General features: G+C 53.6%; 2 protein-coding genes across 2 annotated transcripts; one reads left to right on the top strand and one right to left on the bottom strand.

Moving 5' to 3' along the window:
* The first annotated feature begins 1,325 nt into the window (after positions 1–1,325).
* Positions 1,326–3,711, top strand: LOC131269134 (uncharacterized). Its single transcript, XM_058271460.1, has 3 exons — positions 1,326–1,427; positions 1,773–2,040; positions 2,125–3,711. Exons 1-3 carry the CDS (start codon positions 1,326–1,328, stop codon positions 3,627–3,629), a joined length of 1,875 nt encoding a protein of 624 aa, XP_058127443.1. The 3' UTR covers positions 3,630–3,711.
* Positions 3,712–6,195: 2,484 nt separating this feature from the next.
* On the bottom strand, positions 6,196–14,432 carry LOC131268983 (cytoplasmic dynein 1 light intermediate chain 2). The gene is made up of 8 exons (XM_058271292.1): positions 12,839–14,432; positions 10,517–10,707; positions 10,241–10,444; positions 9,968–10,167; positions 9,657–9,886; positions 9,473–9,584; positions 9,200–9,391; positions 6,196–8,067 (listed from the first exon to the last, which is right to left on the bottom strand). The coding sequence occupies exons 1-8, from the start codon at positions 12,928–12,930 to the stop codon at positions 7,762–7,764; spliced, it is 1,527 nt and encodes a 508-aa protein (XP_058127275.1). The 5' UTR covers positions 12,931–14,432; the 3' UTR covers positions 6,196–7,761.

Here is a 14,432-nt window from a genome sequence, read left to right as displayed (position 1 = left end):
GGTGTGTTTTGATAGATAGCTTCCCCTCCCCCGGTCCCGTTTAACGCTACTGGCTCTTATCTTCGGCTCGAGGAAGTCGAAAACTACCGTCGAGATGTTTGTCGCACGAAAACAGCCTTCGGCCGATAAGCGCACGCCGGAAAGGGAGGGAGGGAGAGAGGAGGAAGAGGGCAGCAGCAGCAGCCTATAGCTATCAGCAGGTGAGGCTAGGTGCAGTCCCCAGTCCCAGCAGCGGAGCGCTGATGGTCAATCCCGAGCGCGATTGGGCGCTTAGGGTTGGGACGAAAGGGCAGCAGGATTGGGTACTGGTTCCGGTGGTTGGTCGGTTGCCAAAAGGCCAACCGCTCGTGGGGGACAGGGATCGGAGGCTAAGGCTCGCGGTTGGCGATAAGATAAGCTGATAAGGGAGGGAGGGTGCGCTGTGTTTGTAAGTAAGCCTCGGATCCGAACTGGGACTGAGGCGGGTGATGGCACCATCACCTTTTCCCTGTTCCCCCGGGGTCGAGGCGGGGCGGGGCGGGGCGTTGCGTATCTGCCCGCATCTCGTTTGGCGACAGTTGACACGTACGCACGTCCTTAGCTTAGCCTCCTCTCGCCCTCGCCACCCGGTCCAGTGTTTGGGTATCCCTAGCGGAAGGGACGCAACGGCATCGAATTATCAAACAGTGGGCGGGAGGGTTGAGTGTGCGGCATCTTCGTGTGCTGCGTGTGTTGGTGAGGGATGCGGCTTGCAACCCCGATGATGGTGATATTAATCGGTATCACCAGCGGAGACAATACGTAGCAGTCAGTGCGAACGTTGACGCCCGGCCTAACCGGATCTGTTCTGAGCTGAGAGGAGAGCCGAGTACACGCACACGGTTGGGATAGCCCACCCCCCCCGTTCCCTGGTGAATCCTCCTCCACGCAAGGACCCGTTACGTTCAGATATCCTTAGGCTTTGCAGGCAAGTGACAGTGACGGACAGTGACGGTTTCCTGTGCGCTGGGTACCTCTGACACAACCCGGGTAACACTTCCGGTACCGCTCTCTCTCCCTCTCTCTATCTCTCTCACTGTCCTCGCGCGGCCGTTCTAATTAGGTGTGTTGCCCCGCCGGGTGATCCGGGTAGCCCCAAACCCTCCGCGAGCCCACATGACCCAGACGGCCCCGGTGGCGGCAGTTGCAGACGGTGCACCGGAACGATTATGTAACGTCGGCTGGACGACAGCCGTCACCAGCCAGGCACCGACGAGCGATCAACCCGGCCCGGTGGTGGGCCTCCCGCCTCCCGCGGTGCCAGCAGCTCCAACACCAGCTCCAATCCACCACTATCAAACCCAGCGATGGAGGCGTTCATCAACGAGATGGTCGAGCCGCGAGTGCTTGATCTGGTTGTCCTTATTCTGCCAAAATGGCGACTGCTGCTGTATATCTTCCTCATGAATGTAGGCATCGTTCGTCCACTGGGTCACCGCTCCGAACGACACAGCGTCGTTATCGTTATGTGTCGCAGGTGCCCGGGTTCTGTGTGTGTGGGCGCAGGTGTGGCGTGTTTTCGATATACACCACACCTAGAAGTAGCACCAGAATCCGGAGCCCATCGAGACACAATACACGTACGCTGCTGTGTTGATCGTTGCTCGGTCCCCGCCCCTCCCCAGGTTCTCCCTAAGAGACCTCTCCTACCAAACTAGAATAGTTATCGAGAAGCCCCTCTCGAACCTGCTTGCCAACCGCTTACCCTAAGAGCTCTCCCCCTGTGTTCCCTGTGCTTGATTGATGTTCCCTAGATAGTGCTCTTCACGCCGGTGTACGTGTTCGGGGTGCTGCTGATCAACGACGTCGAGCTGGTCCTCATCAGTCCGCCGGCCGTACTGTTCGGCTGCAACCTGATACACCGGGCCGTCTTCCGGTGCCGGAATCTGCACAACACCCGCTCCATCCTGCTCGGTGTCGCCATCCTCTGTCTCGGAATCTCAGCCAGCGGCTTGGTGGCGATGTACGCGTCCCCACCAACCCCGCACTGGCTCATGCTGCTGCTCTACAGCTTGCTGGGAGGTAGGACCCACCCAACCGTCGTGCCGTGCCGTGTTACCAGGGTAACGTTTCACCCTCCCCTCCTCCCGCCCCTCGTTTTTGCAGGACTCGGCTACCAGCTGGTGTTCTCCAAGATGTGGAAGGTGCTGGGTAAGATCTTCAACGCGCGCAAGGAGATGTTCGTGATCAAGTTCCTGCACTCGTGCGGCCAAGCGACCAGCTTGCTGGTGCTGCTGCTCATCTTTCACCTGCCGTGGGACGACTACGTGTACGGTGCGCTGCTGCTGGTGCTGGCCGGCGTCGTCCTGCATCTCGTGCCGATCACGCTGCTGATCGAGAGCGAGAAGAGCCGCCTGAAGCTCGATCTCGACTCGCTCGTGCGCAGCACGGAGAAGGGCAACGAGTCGTACTACGCGCACGTCACCACGCGCCCGCCGGCAGCAGCAGCAGCTGCGACCATCACCTGCTCGAGCTCGAGCTCGCCGGCCTTGGGAGAGGTCAGCGAACTGCAGCCACTGCACGCGCTGGTGGCAGAGGGTCCGGCGGTCCTGGCACAGGCGAGGCGGCGGGAAGAGGAGCCGCCGTCGCCGAAAGCACCGCCGGGAACCACCACCGGGGCCGTGACGTGGAAAAATCCGGCCAACTTCGGCTCGGGCGGTGGTGGTGGTGGTGGTGAAGCCTTCGTGGCCGTAGCTCGGCCGATGGTGGGCTACGAGTACGACTACGAGGAGGAGCTGTGCCGGCGGGAGGATGGCAAGTGCTTCAACCAGGACGGCGTGGAGATCCTCGAGATCATCCTGGAGGAGGACGAGGCGAACATGGCGGCGTACGAGGCTGCGACGGCCGGCTATCAGCAGGTCGGTACCACGGCAAGCGGCAGTATCGGGCGATCGGCTGATGGCAGCTGCTCGACGGCACCGACCGGCAAGTGGCATCTGCTGAGCAGCGTCGTGGACGGTGCGGCCCGGGCCGTGCGTGCCCTCGACTTCCGGCCCACGGTCAACCTGCGGCTGGTGGCGTCGGTGCGCGGGGCCCTGCTCGACTTTCGCTGCTACAGCTGCGTGCTGCTGAAGGCGACCGACGTGTGCATCTTCGTGCTGTTCCTCGCCATCCTGCCCCGCTTCCAGGCGTTCCACTACCACCAGCGGGCCCGGGCGCGCCACATGACGCTGCTGTCGGTGGTGGTGATCGCGTCCGCCTGGGCCGGCTTCTCCTTCCTGCTGCTCTGGTGCGACATACGCTTCCGCAAGCAGCAGGAGCGCCTGCTCATCTTCAGCATCCTCTTCCAGGCGTTCGGCTACTTCTGCGTGTACTCGATCAAGTCCAGCTTCTGGACCATCACCGGCTGCGTGCTGGTCGGCGTCGGGCATGCCATCGCCTGCGCCTACCAGGACCTCGTCATCAAGCGCAAGTTCAACCAGCGCCAGTGGGCCACCGTCAAGTCCGGCCTCTGCCTGCTGAGCGGGCTGGTCGTGCTGGCGATCGCAGGGCTCGCCAACCTGCTCTACGTGTACGGCCGCATCGACAACCTGCTGCTGGTGCTCATCCTCATCTACTGCGCGTCCAGCGGCTTCTGGCTCGCCTGCAACTATCGGATCTTCTTCAGCTGAACAACAACAATCACCACCACCCTCACCAACAACACCGGACCCGCAAAAAAAAAAAACAAAAATGCCCACTAGAATACATACGATGTGATTTTTTCCACCCTACCGAGAACCCCCTCTACTACTTTCGAATGAAAACTCGGCTTATTATTATTATTATTATTATTAAGGTTTAGTTTGAACGGTCAGGCCGTATTTGAATGCTTCTTCAGCATTCTTGCTTGTCTTGCTCGGTTGCTCAGTACCTGATACTTGGCCTGGCAACCGCCCTACCGAGAAAGTCGTATACCATTTACTACATATACTAATTACACGAGACTACGAGCAAGGATTAACATATAATAGTAGGAATGGATAGGAAATTGGAGGCTAAGGGATATAGGGGGAGGTATAGGAGAAGGTCACAAGGGTCTCTTTCAGCCGCTCGGACGGCGGCAAATAGTTCGAGTCTGGCGGCTTCAAACTCCACGCACCAGACCAGAGGAGATGGTCTATGTCGTGGAATCCGTTGCCATCAGCTAAATGTTTTACTACCAGTTATTCCTATGCGCTGTGGGTGCGCATTCAACGCATAATGGTTTGACATTAATCTCTAGACAACATGCGAATGAACGAGCGAACCACAGAAAAGGCTTTGAACCAGGGACACGCAGGGAAACCCGCGGTGAAATCGAATATAAGAACCTACCGAGATCATCCAAATCCCATAAACCCTGCCATCGAGAGAGACAGAGCTGTAGGAGATACGTAACAGATACGGAGAAACTCGTGAGGGGAAATGGGCCTCTCGAAAAACAGATCTAATAAGGCCCCCCGTTTGGCCAACTCATCCGCTTTCTCGTTGCCGGTGATGCCACAATGCCTCCCCCCGACAACTTTCGAATGAAAACACGGTTTATGGTTTAGGTTAAATCTGCATGTAAGTATTTTATTTCTGATTTGTTTTCAACTGCCCCATTCGCACTCGCGTTCGTGCGTTCATCCCCCCCCATTATGTTGTGTATTTTTCCTTCCGATGCGGCGGTTGATTGCTGCCTGCGCCCAAGTGTTAATTCTTTTCTTCTTTTCCTTCTTCAATGGGTTGATTTGTTTTTTTTTTGTTGTGTTTTTTGCTTTTTTTTCCTTTTAGTTTTGCCTTGCATTACTTAAGTTGCGTTTCCCTACCCTTTTTGTTTTTTTTCTTCCGTTTTATCCTCTCTTAGACTGATTTCCATTCGTTTGTTTGTTTTTTTTTGAGTGTTTTTCGTGTTTTTTGTGTTTTTGTTTGCGATAAATAAGAAGTTATACTGCTCCTATATGCTATCTTGTTTGTTTTATAGTTTTTCATCGGTTCATCATAAGTAAACGGATGACGCTTACGCACAAATGGCTGCTGCCGGGATCCGGGCTAATAAGGAATGGTTTCGGGGAACAATGGGATGGGAGGGAGCGAGGATCGGGAAGATTGTGGGGGGGGAGGGGGGAAAGATTATACAATGTTTTCCACGTGCGCGTTTTTTTCCTCTCGCAAAAGCATCCGACGTTTTCCCGGAAGGGTGTGGCGGGATCGGGGGAGGCAGGGGGGGGGGGGGATGTCGCCTTGTTTTCTGCGTCTCTGGCCCCAAGGGCACCGTAATTAGTTAAATTCTAGTTAATAGCATAGGTTGGAGCCGCCTCCTCTCGCCTTACTCGTTTCCGCCTCCTGTTTCGGTTTCGCTTTTTTTTTTGTCCCTAATCCGGGAGTGCAAAAACGTGAGTTGAGTCGTGTTCTGCACTGCACTTCCGACTGCACCAAGCGTGCAGAGATGGTTGGCAAACGCTTTTACACCCTTTCTCCCTTGTCCTACGCCACGTCGGCCGCTGCTGCTAGTGAACACCGTTCACACCCAAAAGGATAAGCGGACCTTTCTGCCTTATGATCCTGGTTCGTGTTTCCTGAGTCCGCTCTTCCACTAGGCTTTTACTAATTCTGGAATATAAATATATTGCTAAATAGCAGCCGCCGGAAACGAACGACGCACGCGCCGTCGTCGTCGTCTGTTTGTCCAGCACGGACCCACGGTGCAATTCTATCGTGTGCAAGGGGTAAGGGAAAGGGAAGGGAGGGAGCGGGGGGGGGAGGGGATGTGTGATTTGTGTGTGTGTGTTCGTATGTGTGATTAGTAGGTAGCATAAATTAGCATAAATATAATGCATGTCTGCGCGCTGTCTTTGTCTGTTTGTCAAACGCCGTACACTATGCAAAAAAAAAAAAAACGTTCCTCCATTTTATGTTTTCTGTGCGCAAAGAACTCACACGATTCAGTTCCGTTCCATCGGGTACTCCGATAAGAGAAAGGGGGGGCGAGAGAGAAACCCCGTAACGTCAATTAATGCCGCTCGAGGTTTGGAAAAGGGCGAAGGAAGGGAAAGTGGCGTTTCGAGCTACACCTACCTAACGCGCGCGCAACTAACGATTGCGAATATATATATTTAAAAAAAAAAAAAGAACATCCCGAGACACGCAATAAACCAGCCTGCCAAGGAAGTGGTTACTGGTAACCCGATTCTAACGCTACAGAAAGAACGCATGCATGCACCAACCGCAGTGTCTCGGAGACTGGTGGCTTTAATTCAAATTCAATTCATCCGCTTTCTTCCTACCTACGGGAGCCACACCCCGGACATACCCGGGAACGGGAAACCAAGCAAACAAACAAACAAAAAAGCAGGCGCAAACGTTCCTCTGAGGACCTCTGAGCCGCCACCAATTCTAGATGTGTTCTCTCTTTCTCTCTCTCTCTCTTTCACCGTATCCTGCCTCCGTATCTCTATCACAATGATATACCAGTTCGCAGCCGAGCCGAGGGGAGGTGTAGGAGGACGCACTGGACAACTGGTGGGTAACCATATCGGAGAGCATCGCCGGCAGGGGACGCCGCACCGGTTGTGTTGAGGATTTAAAGGGGGGCCCTCTGTCCGTCGTGTGCCGTGGAAGCGATGGACATGGAAAGACTAATACTGCGCACGGCAAAACGGCTGCTGCCGGCAAACAAACCAATTCGATTCTAGTTCTCTGAGCTCTCGGGGGTGTGTGTGTGTGTGTGTGTGTGTTTCGTATATGTTCGCCCTCCGAACGGGGCCCTTCTTCTAATCTCGGTACCATGTTTGCAAGTTTCTATTTTCCTTAATTCACCAAAGCCAGTGCCTTTGATCGTTCAGCTGGTCCCAGAGAAAAGTGGAGCAACAACCACCTGCTGCTTGCTACCTGATATCCGTTTCGGAAACTACAACACCTTGATTACCGTCAGCACGCCCTATGTATATACTTGCTTTGCCAAATAACTCTGCGAAGCGTTTGAAACGTTTCTATACGCGGCTGCAACGAACTGAGACTGTCTATAGGGACACAACAGCACGCAAGCTCACGCAAACCGTTCCAAAAGTGTCCCGAGTTGCTCTTTTCAAGTCCAGTGTTGTACTTTGCAGCACACAAAACGGCCCTACTCTGACCCTTTTGATGAAGTGTAACCTACGGCCATGCCGTCGCTAGGAATGAAATAAGGAGGAAAAACGGAACTAGTATGATTTGCACCGAAAACTTGCATCAACAAGCGATTGCAACGCCACTGTTGTAGCTGTTGTTGTTTTCCCAAAGCAAGCTCACAACAAGGCAGGGGCAGCTGCCGTACGAACGGTGGCACGGTGAATGGTTGCGCCGCTCTGGTGTATTATTATAGGGCGTATATTAAATGTAGCTAGATAAGAAATAAGGAAGCTAAAGGGAAGAAAAGTGTGTAACTCGAGTGCACGGTAGAGAAATAGATGAGTAACATGTTACACGCCGCAGGCCGCAAAGTCTTCCTACATCGTTCGGCGTTCGAGTCACGTACGAATAGTGATTCCCTTCGTTTTCCTCTGTTTTTTTTTTAACATTAAATCCTAGCCCACTTTCACTTGCGCGCATCCTTTTCTCCCCTCTCTCTCTCTCTCTTTCTTTCTCTATCTCTCTCAATCTCGCGAGATCCTGCATCCTATCCGTGGTCTCCGTACACATCCGCCAGCATCTTTCATCCACATCCCTTATTAAACACGTAAGGCAGTCGTGACTGCACGGCATCTAAATCACCTAATTGCCGAAGCGGAGGGCAAGCACACCTGCCCGCGGGCCGGCCGCTCAACAGTCGGACTGCGCCGCCGAGTAGTCGAGATCCTTCTTCACGCTCCGGGCGAGACGGTCGAGCTCGAGGGCGGCGTCGGTGCGCATGCTCATCTTGTCGCTGGCCGACACCGGTTCCGACGCCGTCACGCCGTTCAGCGAGCGGGGCGAGGAGGTGGCGAGCGGGCTGCCCGCCACCCCACCGGCGGCCGCCGCAGCCGCCGCCGACCCGGGCGATACCGACTTTTTGTGCAGCAGCGAGTTGAAGAAGTTCGCCAGCACACCCTCGCCACTCTGCGTTCCCGGGGCGAGCTTTCCGTCGACCTGCAAATAAAGGGTGGGGGGAGGGGGGCGAAAGTGTAATAACAGTTTGTTCGCGAAACCTTCGGTGAACAACATGTAAGTAATCCGTGTGGAGGGGGAGTAGCAAACAAACAACCTGCTTTGCATTAACAAACAGGTTCCACTGATTTCGTCATTTGGTAATGGACCGGAAGCGATGAAGAATAAAAAATAGCACTTTCCACGAACGAACCTTCCGTCGAAAGAGTGTCACGTTAATAGCACCGCCAGCCGTTAACAAAACATGTCACCTAAAAAGCAACAACTTACCTAAAACATACATACAAAACAACAAAATTAACCAAACCTAAACCCAATGCGAGAGTAAAACACAAGATTAGCTGCCCATACCGAAAGCTTTAAGCAAATTGAGATCAAATGAGAAGAAATACTTCCCATCGCGCACACAGTTTTGAAACAAAACACCACCAAACGAAGATGAAATGTTATTTATGTAGTATGAACGTGGTTACAGATGATTCCAAAGCGTCCCCTCCGAATCGTCCGAATACATACGTCCCGGAAGAAGTTCGTGTTACAAAAAGAATAGCATTAGGAACAGTGGTTAATACAATGTGGAAATGATATAAATGCAATTCGCCTGTTACAATGTTTTCAATTCGTTCAACCATCGTCCATTACAGAATTGAAGGTGTGAAAAGAGAAACATATCGCCAAGGAACAATGGTTAATGTTAGCATGGCCGACCAATTGACGGTGCGGTTACAATGTTTTCGTATCGTCCACCGGCGTCCGGATGGACAGGGAAAATAACGCGGTTAATGTTAGCATGGACGACGAAGAAGGTACAAATGATAAGCGCGGTTGCAATGTTTTCAATTCGTTCACCATCGCCCGTTAGAGAATTAGTATTAGGAAAAGTTAACATATCCCTGAGGGAAAAAGTGGTTAATGCACGTGGTACAAATACGTAAGGAACGGTGAGTCAAGTGTAGACTAAACAACACCATCATTGATTGATGGCAGATGGCACAAGCACATGCGTTCAAGTTTCCGTTTCATCATCACTTGACGAAAGGGTAAGTTGAAGCAGTTCGCTAGGGCAATAGTATGTTTCCGCAACAGCCGGCGGATAGTTGGTTGATGGATATACCTTCTTTGGTGAACCCTGGGCGCCGGCGGCCACCGGAGTTCGCTGGGCGCTCTTGCCGTTGCTGCCCGGCTGCGAGCGGAGCGGTGACTCGCCGCGCGTCGGCGCCTGGCCCTGCTGGAGTAGCTGCTGCTGGCGGGCAAGGAACGCCTGCTCGTCTTCCGTCTGAATCTCGATCTCACGGTTCGAAACAGTCTGCGCGAGAAAAGAGACAAAAAAGAATGGAGTCAATGGGGTGGTGGGAGAATTGGTTTTTGACGAGGCCGATTGCGGTACCTTTCTCGAAGGCGGTTGTGCAATAATATCGTTGTAGTAATCATCCGGCTTGCAGGACTGCATGTTTTCGTACAGTATGCTAATCTTCTTCATGTTGTCCCAGCCGGCCGGTCTGAAGGGGGGAGGAAAAGAAAGTAAACACGTTAGCAGGCTAAGCGAAAGGGGTAGCGGGGCGCACACTCACATAAGCACCGCGTCCTTCTCGACGACCAACGCGGGCGTTCGGAATGGTAAGCCGTAGATCCGGTGCGTGAGGTACTTGTAGAGCAGATCGCAGTTCTTGTCCTCCTTCACGCTGGTGTAGAAGAGCGATGCTCCGTACATCAGGCAGAACCGGCGGATCCACTGCTGCATGAAGTCGAAGTGCTCATCTCGGTAGTCCAGATCCTTCTCGAGCGTGGTCATATAGTCGGTCTGCAAGGGGGATGGAGGGTAATGTGTAGTAAATCGAAAACCTCCCCCCGCGAACGGGTTGTTGGGTTGAAGGATGCTTACTTTCGTTACGACCACCACCACGTCGAGGCCGAGGTTGGTCGTGAGGACGCCTTCCGGCAGCGGTAGCGCATCGAGCTCGTCGTCCACCGACGACAGCCGATTCGTCCGCTTGATCGGCGAGCCCGGGTCGAGATCGTCGATCGTTTCGCAGTAGTTCTGCCATTCGGTCGACAGCCGGGCCTGGCACTGCTGTTTTTCCTCTGCGAAGAAAAGCGAACGCTTAGAAGTAAACGCCTCCGCTCCACACCACCCGGGGTCCGGTCTTCCACCTACCTGGATCGATTTTGAGTGCCGCGACGCGATCGTCCAATATCTTCATCCAGTGCTGCAGCTGGTTCACCCAACTCCACGGTGTCGTCATCGACAGGGTCAGTATGACCAGCGTGTGTGCGTAGTTCGTCTCGTTCAGTGCGTACTTGAGCAGATTGTTGTGGCCCGGATCGCCGTCCAGGATCCACACGCCGAGCCGGGTGAGATCTACAATCGTAACAAAACCCCGTTAGAACCGTTCCCGGACCGTCCGCACACTCGGAGGAGTCGCACACCTACCATCCCGATACTCGTCCCGCACGTCTATGTAGGCGTACTCCAGGCCGGAGCCCTTCTTCGGGTCCTCGACACCCTGCAGCTTGGCGATCAGTGTCGTCTTGCCGCTCGCGTTGTCCCCCAGCACCAGCACCGACTTGTTCGACGGTAGCTTGGTGTTGCTCTGTGTTTGTACTTCGCTGAGTATGGACGACCTGGAAACGGAGAGCCCGCGTGATCAGTCAAATTGCAATATGATACGCGCCTACGATTGGAAACATAATTTATTAATTTTTGTAAATGCTCTGAACTTTAAATGGATCGCAGGATGTGCGGGGTTGGTTATTTCGGTATATCCAATTTCCACCGCACCGAGCCGGTAAAACCTTTCGCTCCTCCACTCACCACTCTGTCTCTTTCTCTTTTCGAAAGTACACATATGGAAAACCCTTGGGAGCTAAATGGTTGACAAAAGGCAAACAGCAGCAAACCCAAGAGGCAAGAAACATTCAAAATTGAAAGACAAACAGTATCTGGTGCCCGCGCGGTACACAGCAAAACAAACACAACGAGCAGAAGCAGAATATGGTTGGCTCCGATGAGCGATGGCCGTTCGCATTCGTCGCGTCCAGCGCACGTAACCCTGCCGTAAGGCCGTAACGGTATGAGGCGATGACTTCACACGGCTCAAACTTTGAAGGTTTTGATGACGTAAGATTGGTGTGTGGTTTTTTTTCTCTCGTCTTATGTTTTCTTCATTTTGGCATGTCACCAAAAAGGTGTATGCGAAGGTGGGAAAACCGTTGCTTTTGGAAACCAAACGCAAACGCTGCGACTTTTATATTTTTCTATGGTCGTACCAACCCAACGACACCCCATTGCAGGTAGGGTTGTAATTGAACGGATCTTTCGATGTTCGTACTTATGCCGCACTACAGCATGTAACATTTTTAATGTCGATGTTTGTTTTACCCAGTTTTCAACCTTGCGCCAAACATATTTTCCCCATCGCCGTTTGGAAGCATCTTCTTTTCTGCTGGATCTAGTTCCTACGTGCTACGATCAGTGGCGTGTTGGAAGGAGATAAGGGACCCAAATGAATTCAGTAGAGAAACATTCAAAGTACAATCAGCTTAAGCCGACGGAAGGAGGAAACAAAGAAGCAAATCCCTTTTACGAGCTACATAATGACGGTGAGCGCATTCTTGAGGCACCATCGAGATGATGGTTTCAGTAAACGTTTTCATGTGTGATTCGCCCACAGAATTCAGTTCCCTTCTAGGCAACATTTGGCAACAGGTGTCAGCAAAGATTCGCCCTTCTCGTAGGGCAAGGGCCATGCAAATGTTGCGCCCGTCATATTGGATCCACCTATGAGGTTGCGCTTGTGCTCAATTAGCAGTCAAACCATTCACCATCCAAACTTAACGCGGGTACATTTCCCGGCAAATTCCAAATAGCGTCGAACAATATCCGCGCACCTTTCCCAGCGTGCATCTTTTCAAATCGCTTCCGAAGCCGCAGACACCGGAGCCTGAAACGGTTATCAGGAAGATGGGACTGGCATGATTAAATTGTAAAAATAAACACCATAAATTGAGTCGCCACAGAAAATCAACTCCCGCCGACACATGGCAACACAAGCTGGACGGGGGGTGGGGGGAAGGTTTTACCGAAGGTCGCTAGCAGCAACCCGTGAGAAAGAAGGGAGAGAGGGTGCGGGCCCAAGTGTATAGCCATCGTGCGAGTGAAAGCAACACCCGCAGCCGCGGTGGAATCAGGTGAAATTGGAGCACGGTAGAAAACAATGCAAGCGCACGGAATGTTGCGTCCGCCGACGACGACGACGGATGACAGCGTAAGACAGAATGGACGATAGAAATGAAGAAAAACGGGGGGGTGCACCTCCGTAGTGCCGAAATGCATATAGAGCCGGAAATGTTGTTGGTGCCCGAAATTATATTTGGAGCACCTGAGAGTCGGATGCATCCGAGATGTTGGTGGACTAATTAAGTTAACGGGAGCGATTTTATGAACGATTGAATGCAATCACATTCGCTTCCGTGCCCATTATTTTGATCGCTCTAGTTTTTCATCGTCTGTTTTGTTCGCCGACACCTCGTACGTGTGCGATTTCTGCTTGCTCGTCAACCGGCACCTGTTCGTTCGTCACTTAGAACGGGATGAATCTTTCCATTTTCACCCCCGTCGTTCTGTTTGGCACAGCAAGACATCCGGCAGAGCGCCCAATCGATGACCAGTATGGACGCGAGATGACGCATCGCAAAACGCGAAGCAATGGCTGAATCGATTCCAAGCCCGAGCCGAGGGGCGAGGCTCGCTTACCAGAGATTTTCCTTCGCTTCCGCATCCTTCTTGCGGGCGGCCATTGTGGAGGTGTTCAGTCCGTGCACCTGTGACTGCGTCGATATGTCCATGGCTGGCAGCAGCTGGCACGAAGCAACGCACGGCGGGAAAGGTAAATCGGCGGTCGGTATGGTTGATTGGCGGGTGCGACTTCCCCGTTTCCCCGGCCCTGCACCTTTTGGGTACCGGGTTTCGAAGGGTTCGCCGGAGTTGGTTGAGTGTTACAGAACCGGAAGAGCAGGCAGAGCACTGGCCAAACGAACGGACCGCCGGGCGGAGGGGAGTGGGCGGTGAAGATATCAACACACACTCGCTCGCATGCACGCGAACGCCGCACGAATGCCGATTTGTATGACAAATCGCCGTGACGTTTGGGACGTTTGACAGCTCGCACGACCTACTCTCCCACACTCGAAACGGTGTGTGTGCGTTGTTTTGGGATGCCGTTACTATTAGCGGTGGTTGCCGATTGGTTCAAAAATGGTTGTAGGTGGTTGATTGAGGGTTGGTCCACGCCGAGAAGCTGGCCCACGGCCCGATGAGACACTATGAAAACAAATCTATGCTGTCTCGCTGCAAGCCGTGCACTTTTTCGCCACACACATGTACGCACGCACGCACGCACGCACACGGGATGTTCAATGAGGATAAGACGCAAGCGCGCCCTATACACGGGTGAGCTGCTGCTGCTGCTGGCTGCCTGTTGCCCCGTACGAGTGTTCCGTTTTTATTTTTTTGGCACACCCGCCCCGAGCACGGAATGTCCCGCGACCCAGCCGTATCCGTGTCGACAGCGGGTCGACACGTCTTTCGTCGCTTTCCCGTCACTGGAAATCCGCAGTTCTGCAACCTGTCACCCGGGTTGGACGCACGAATATGGGGCGCGCTGCTGGGATGTGGCCAACGCACGCACCGACACACGCACGCACACACACTGACAGCAATTGTGCACCCGCCGCTGTTGCTGCTGCTGAACTTCCTTTGCTAGGTTTTTGCGTGCTGACGATGATGATGGCAGGCAGCACAACAAAGAAAAGGTGGAACCACTAGATACCACCTCGACTCGGCCGCTCGAAATTACGTCGTCCCGGTCGCTGCGCTTCAGCTTCACCTCCGTCGAACGCGAATCTCCTCGGTTGCTGCTGCTGCAAGACGTTTTTCGCTGCGATTTGGTGGGCCGGATCCGTTCTGGCGTTCCTTCTTTGCCGCAGCAGGTCGTAGTAGGCTTGTTTTTTCCGTTTCTAGCTTCTCCTTTGCCTTCCCTGTAGGCTGTACTATAGCGCACACAACTCGTCGTCACTGCGGCAGGCACATACACACACGGCGCTGGCTACACACGATGCGATGGTGGCTCCGACGTACTGATGTCACCCCCCGTGTGTGTCGCTCTGTCGAAGAGTCTCGCCCCCCCGCGATCGCAACCCGCTTCCGGCGCCCGATTGCCCGCACACGGCCTGAGTCACGCACGGTCGTTTCACTTTCGCAGCCTGGCCACGGTATCGGTGCGATCTGCTTTCTCGTCTATTTTCGAGCCCTGTGTGTCCACGAAGCAGCTACTCGCGTGTCCGCAGGA

This window comes from Anopheles coustani, chromosome X, assembly GCF_943734705.1.
Source record: "Anopheles coustani chromosome X, idAnoCousDA_361_x.2, whole genome shotgun sequence".
Classification (NCBI taxonomy): Eukaryota; Metazoa; Arthropoda; class Insecta; order Diptera; family Culicidae; genus Anopheles; species Anopheles coustani.
The sequence above is the reverse complement of the archived record's forward strand: the minus strand, read 5'-3'. Positions and strand labels throughout refer to the sequence as shown.

What these genes read in the sequence shown, in the direction of transcription:
- LOC131269134 (XM_058271460.1), top strand. Translation starts at nt 1,326, where the DNA reads ATGGAGGCGTTCATCAACGAGATGGTCGAGCCGCGAGTGCTTGATCTG. An exon ending in TGTATATCTTCCTCATGAAT is followed by an intron (nt 1,428 to 1,772) that starts GTAGGCATCGTT and finishes GATGTTCCCTAG; the next exon opens with ATAGTGCTCTTCACGCCGGT. An exon ending in GCTCTACAGCTTGCTGGGAG is followed by an intron (nt 2,041 to 2,124) that starts GTAGGACCCACC and finishes TCGTTTTTGCAG; the next exon opens with GACTCGGCTACCAGCTGGTG.
- LOC131268983 (XM_058271292.1), bottom strand. Translation starts at nt 12,930, where the DNA reads ATGGACATATCGACGCAGTCACAGGTGCACGGACTGAACACCTCCACA. An exon ending in TGGTGGTGGTCGTAACGAAA is followed by an intron (nt 9,887 to 9,967) that starts GTAAGCATCCTT and finishes TCCCCCTTGCAG; the next exon opens with ACCGACTATATGACCACGCT. An exon ending in GAGAAGGACGCGGTGCTTAT is followed by an intron (nt 9,585 to 9,656) that starts GTGAGTGTGCGC and finishes TCCCCCCTTCAG; the next exon opens with ACCGGCCGGCTGGGACAACA.